Source organism: Belonocnema kinseyi, chromosome 3, assembly GCF_010883055.1.
Source record: "Belonocnema kinseyi isolate 2016_QV_RU_SX_M_011 chromosome 3, B_treatae_v1, whole genome shotgun sequence".
Classification (NCBI taxonomy): Eukaryota; Metazoa; Arthropoda; class Insecta; order Hymenoptera; family Cynipidae; genus Belonocnema; species Belonocnema kinseyi.
Genome location: NC_046659.1, coordinates 60673813 through 60680558, shown reverse-complemented (window position 1 = coordinate 60680558; position 6746 = coordinate 60673813). Strand labels below are relative to the sequence as shown.

Here is a 6746-nt window from a genome sequence, read left to right as displayed (position 1 = left end):
TAAATCATATAGAAAACATTGGAAATGAGCAAATTCAGTTTATGGAAGAACAACAAAAGTTGCAATAAAACGTTAGATAACCAATTTTTTTTTAAGATTTCGCAATTGCCGAATTACTTTTGTCGATGCTTTCACCTTTAATTTTAAAAAGTCTATGCACAAAGATCGAGCGCGCAGCGCGAGGTAAAAACATTATCGAGCTCGAAGCGCGAGAAACAACAGTCGCGCGCCCTAGGCGCACTCACACTTGCGAGCGAAACGAGCCGCGCGCGTAGCGCGCTATGAGAATGTGCCCGCGAAACAAGCAGATTTTTAGTTTTTATTTTTGTAAACAAATTTAAAATTCGATTTTCAATCGCTACCGCTGCCAAGCCTATTCCAATTTGTGATCATTTTGAGATTGTCAACTTCCACATTAGTTTCCTCAAAAGTGGATGAATTTTTCTCATCAACTTTTTTGGCCTCAAGTCAGCAACACTTTCGCTTGAGAGTAAACTTTGGTTTGATGTAAAAAATGTAATTTAGACTTCACAGGATGTTTTTTTGCTTTCCTGAAAGATTCCGATTTTGCTTGTTTTTTAATTCAGTACTGTAACCCTTCAAATGTCATTCCTTATATTCGTTCTCTCTTCTATGTTTGTTTCGACTTTTTAAAATTTTTGAGCAACATAGACAACAGATCAGAAATCAGAACACATGAGAAAGCCATAGTTGTACAATGTGTACTTGTTCGAATTTAGTCATTTGCGGTTCATGTAACTTAAATTTTTATATTTCTAAGAATGTTGTTATCATAATGTCATTTTTGAAGTTAAAGAACAGGTCAAAAATATTGATTTTGGGGTTGCGACGGGGAATCACACTTCCATGTATGCTTTATTTGTTTACATTATACTAATATAGTCCCGTATAAATGTCCGGAAATGGATCTATTTTATGCCTGAACAACAAATTTAACACGCGCGTTTAGGGCACTCGTCAACTTTAGACGCGTTTTGCTCGAAAAGCGAGCTTTCAAAGTTCCAACTTCAGAAGTAACTATACGTAACTCCACATTATGAAAGTGGGCCCTTTCCTCCGGAACATCACAAATAAAGAAATAACGTTAAATATAATTTAAAAACTGACCTCTTCGACTGAGTTGGCATTGAAGTCATTAAGCGACGTCACCCAGGTAGCTAGGAGTTCGTCGAGGACAGGAAGGTCCGCGTGGAGCCAGATGAGGAGCTCGTTGACCCATCTGACGGCGTCGGGATCCGCGCCGGTAGCCGTTGGCAAATTGAGGGCTCGCGAGCTCCTCGCCGGGCTAATTAGCGGACCGGAAGTCTTCCTCGTAAGTCTCTTCCTAACCGGCGGAGTCGGTGGCACATATCCGGAAGAAGATAGGTTCCCAGAAGAGGACGAGGTGAAGATTCCAGAGGCGCTACCTAAACCACCTGATGCACCACCAGTAAAACCACCACCACCACCGCCGGCATTTCCGGTCCCCGTGGACCTCGCACCAGAAGCCTTCGAAAGCTTCTCAAATGGTAGCGATCTACCCGCTGCACCAGTTCCTGCGCCAGCACCAATCAGCACCACACTTTCGCCAACATGTAGAGTCGAATGTACCTCTTTGGCGCTGGCACCGCCGCTCTTCGCAACCTCCTGGAGGACGAAGCGATTATACACATATTTTCCCACACACAACACCACCAGGCCGAACAGCATCCAGCCGAAAATCAGCATCGACAACGTGTCCATGGTCGTCTCACTGGACGAATCAAAACTGCATATTAGATCGTCCACCCGCTCGGCCAAGTCGGCCATATTACCCCATCCTTTTGCCAACCAAGTCCAATTGGATTCCAAAAACATTCTCTTCTATTTTCACCCGCGAGCGATCCCCTCTCTGAGTATGACTATTAATACCCTATGCATATACCCTGGCGATGTGGATACCGTATTTGCGACGGCGCTCTCTTACGACGAAACAGCCTCTGCAGGTGTCTTCTATTTTCTTGTGGTTTGGCTTTTGACTCTTCTCTTTCTCCGCTTCCGAGGAAGGAAGAGAGTACTTCCGACTTCCGGGTTAAGGTAGAGGCTGTGTTGGTGCTTGAGACTTAAGAGAGGACACTGTGGACCTTGTGCTGAAAAGTGAAGAGCAATTAGTTTGGTCAAGAAATCTTGAGAGTGGTTTTGGAATTTGGTAATATGGTACTTTTTTGCGGAAGATGTTGAAGATGATAGATAAGAGGGTTGAAGATCATTTAGTTTATAATAGGGATACATTCTTACAAATCGATTTAAAATCATTTACTTTAGCATTGGGTTTTTCATGTTTACCATATTGTAACCATATTGACCATACCATATTGATGTTAGCTTTATGAGAAAGGCAATTTTTTAATTTATGGATACCAGTATTTGTGTTAGATCAGTGAAATGTTTTCATTTGTAAGAAACAGATTAATGGACAACTGCTTTAATGCAAACATTTTATTTTCTCTGTTTTCTCTTACAGGGTTACATTATCTGAATTAGCAATTACTTATTAAACTTCATCTGGCAGATCTTGATTACTCCTTGATAGACACCACAAATGGTAGCGGATTAGTTTCTCAGAAATGGATTGCAAATTTGGACCATGTGTTATCTACAAAACCTAATCTTCATTTTAAAAGAAAGAATTCTTGAATTTGATAGATGCTATGGTCGATGCTGATGATTAACTTTCTAAAGGAGGTAAATTATTATAATTAATTTTCAATTTCTTTACAAGAAATTAGGTATATTAAATTTAAACAATGTAACAGGATGTTATTATCAGCTTTTAAACTGTCTTTAGTAACAAATTAATATTGATAGTATTACTATTACTTGCAATTGAAATTTCTAGCTTCTAAATTAGAACTATTCCAAATTAGAATGATTTCATATTCAATGCACTTAAATTATTATTTTAAATTCTGAATTCCCTTTTAAAGCTTGAGAATTTATAGAAACTCTTTAAACTTTGTACTTTTTAAATTTAGAATGTAAAGAAAATTCTTCTTCATACAGCACTGATTATAGCATTCCGTCTGTTCAGACTAGAGATTAGATATTTCTTTGTTTGAGGTTTTCTTCATAAAACAATTGTTTGACCTATATGTTTCTTTCAAAACAAATTTTCTTTACTTTAAGTTATCTTCCAAATCTTTACTTGTCCTACAAATCAGTTCTAGGGCTAAATTTAATTTTCTCAGGTACCATATGTACATATTAATTACATTAATAATTATCGATATCGTGTATTTCTATACCTACGACTTTTTTCTTACATCAAACTAAAAATTATTATTGGATCTCATTTTCCTTATTATATTTCCAAACGCTACAATAATTCCTTTATAATTGATAAAGTCATCTCTGTTATTTCAGTCAGCTTCCAAAAAAATTTCGAACACTCTCCAGATGTAAAGAAGCTACGTTTTAAAATAAGTTTGGTCAAACGTTTTTAATGTAATAACTATTTGTTTGCATCTTAATTTTTTATCAAAACAGGTTGAACTTTTTATAAAAATATTATATTTCAAAAGATTCTGAATAATATTATGTACGCTTCTAATCATCTTCTATAAATAATTTCATGTAATTATTTTTGACTTAATTTAGTCAATTTAAATTTATAAATTCTTTTCAATTTATGTCCTAGCATAAAAAATTAAATCGTATATAAAAATCAGAAACTTCCGGCTCTGGCTTTGATTCTGTCTACTTTTATACCGCACATCGTTCGACTTTCTTTGAATAATAAATAAGATGAAGACTAGTCTTTTCTGTAGTTGAACTTCCGTGTGCAAGACTGAAACTTTTTCCTTCCGTTGAAGCATGAACGTCAACGGGCTCAAAGAGCACGTGTTTCTCGTTCCAATCCGTTAATCCTCCTTTTTTTCTTTTTCTTCTTTCAACTTCCTCTTTCTCTCCTTTACATCACCGGATGCAACTTCTTCTTTTTATACCACCTTATAGCAATTGCTTAAAAATATCACACATACTACAAGACCAAGCCATTGCGTTTTTTAAATATTTAAATATTTTTTTTAGTGAGATGAAAAACAAAAAATTAATTTTGATGATAATATGCCTGATGTAACAAAGTTTATTTCAGTCTTAAGTCGGGAGTTAGCTCATCTTAAAAGCTGATGAAGGCTACATTTATTATGATAGCTCCCCACCCGAGTACATCTGAGCCAAGCGCTACTTAACTTCGGTGGTCGGACCAGGTGCCTTATACATTTCCATGTGACCAGGTATACTCATGTTTAGTTATAATTATAGTGAGTTTCAGCAGTTTTTGTACTCAATTGAAAATTTGGAGGCTTAAATAAAACTGGAATTTAAACAAATTAAAACATAATTGAAGGGTGGCAGTGCAGAACTTGATAACCAACAAAATCGGAACTTTTCAGGAGCGAAAAAACATTCTGTAAATTCGAAATCGCCATTCAAAGATTAGATGGAACTCCACTTCCAAGACGACATTTTGCGAAACAGTTCTCCATTTTCGAGATAATAGATACGTCAGCTGGCAATCTCAAAGAGACGAAAGAGCGATTGGAAATTGAATGTTGAATTTTTCACAAAACTAAAAACATTCCAATGGGGAAGTAAATAAGAATAACAAATATTTCATCCAAGCAAATTGTTCTGTTCCGAGAAAATTAAAATTTAGTCAGATGATATCGCACCGATATAGACGATTATTCGGTGAAAGGGCTGTAAAAATAAGGATTTCTTTTTAATAAATGATAAGATGAATAAGAAAATGATCAAGAAATATCGTTAAGGGAATAACAATAATTATTACTACGCTAATATAATACTATAAAATTTCAACGTAAATTTAAATTACATTTTGTTAATTAATTATTTTTTAAATTACGAACAAATCTTTATCACAGCGTGTATTTGATTTTTTAAGAATTTCTTAAGCAATAAACCAATTTTCGAAAAAATTTTGGAGATCTAGTTCTGCAGTGTCACCTTTCAATTATGTCTATGAGTAAATTAAATGACCTTTAAAGAAAACTATTCAAAGTGGCATGCGCACTTAATAATTTTAAAAAACTGAATGCTTTTGATATGTTTATATTAAACAAAAAATGAACTGACCTATTTTTTCTTTACACCCAAAACAAATATCAATCAAAATGTAAGTCTAAAGCCGGTAGGTCCAAAAATACAAGCTCAATATATATATATATATATATATATATATATATATAGAGAGAGAGAGAGAGAGAGAGAGAGAGAGGGGAGTGGTTTATTAACAAATTTGTTAAACTTGACAACCCAAAAAATCGGATTTATAAACAATCGGCTAATCGGAAAAAATGGGAAAAGTAATCGACAAATTTCTGAAGAATTTGTTAACAAATTTGTTTGGCATAGGTTTGTTGACAAAAATGGTTTCGAAAAAATAAGATCCCAATTACAAAGTCCTAAGCCTTTAGTCTCAAGACACAAATCTACCCTCCATTTTTTGTCATTAGGTGCAGTTTAATCGAAATTTTGAATTTAATTTTTAAATATAATTTATTGAACAATTTGTTTTAGAAGTCAAACCGAAAATCTGTTAAGATGCGTCGAATTATTGCGATTCCTTTTTAATTAAGATTAAAAATATTACCTTTCTTTAAAATAGCTAAAATGGTTCTTTAAATAATAAAAAAAAATTAAAATATTCTCGAAAAATTGATTGGCCTCTATTTTAGTTTATTCAATTTTTGAATATGAAATCAGATAATCCGTTCTTGAGATATCATGAAAAATCTGCACCCCTTTTTTCGTGTGGGTCAAATTTTCAAAATTGAAAATGGTTGATGAAATATGGCGGACCGAATTAAAAAAATTTTTAATATACAGAGACTCCGTGTGATAAGTTAAATAACTGGCTCTGGGGTTCTAAGTAAATAATTTTGAGTGCTTGGAACTTTTGAACTTTGACCCATACGGAAACAGAGTTGCAGATTTTTATATCTCAAGAACAATTTATCACCACTAGAATTTCTTTTCAGACCTGACATTTGCCTCAAAGATTTTCGTTTTTTCCCCTAGAAAAAATTATCAAAGATTTTTTGATTAAAGAATTAAGTTTCAAATATCTATGCGACTACACCAGATGGTGAAAAACCGAGGGCAGATTCGTATTCAGCATAGAAAAAGACTTCAGAAATTATATGTGGCATACAACGGCAACATAAATCATTTTTGTTAATTAGTATATTAGTTCCCAAAAAATAAGACCAAAAACTATAAGCACCGAAAAATAGTAACAAAAATATACGGTCCAGATAATACAGACGGAATTCGGGCGAAACTACAATGGTTTCGATCCAAGACAATGACACCCTAAAAAGATCACAGATTTCCCCCAGACATTGAAATTGTTCAATTCCAGCCTACAGAACTTTGATTTTTATTTTAAAGTTCTCAAAGTTGAAATTAAAAATAAAATATAAATATTGAAAGTGAATCAATCATAATGAATCTGATTAATCCATTAAATATACATAAATCAGCCAATTTAAAGCTTTTAAACAAATTTTAAACTGTCAAACTGCACAATTTAAAATAAAATTTTGAATTGCAAGTCTTCCAAATAGAACAAAATTAGATTTCAGGCCTACAGTCTGTCAAGTTAAAGCGTGGGTGGCTTTACTCGCAGTCGGTAAGGTGTATCGACATGATTTTGGTGTCAAAATATTAAGAAGAGCTCCCTC

General features: G+C 34.0%; 1 protein-coding gene across 7 annotated transcripts in view; it reads right to left on the bottom strand.

Moving 5' to 3' along the window:
* Positions 1 to 6746, bottom strand: part of LOC117168704 — a 44880-nt gene that overhangs the window by 33264 nt on the left and 4870 nt on the right. For all 7 annotated transcript variants that reach the window (XM_033354395.1, XM_033354397.1, XM_033354396.1 and 4 more), the window contains exon 2: positions 1129 to 2129. In XM_033354395.1, the coding sequence (XP_033210286.1) occupies positions 1129 to 1857 (729 nt within the window). In that variant the 5' untranslated portion in view covers positions 1858 to 2129. The remainder of the gene's footprint in view (positions 1 to 1128; positions 2130 to 6746) is intronic.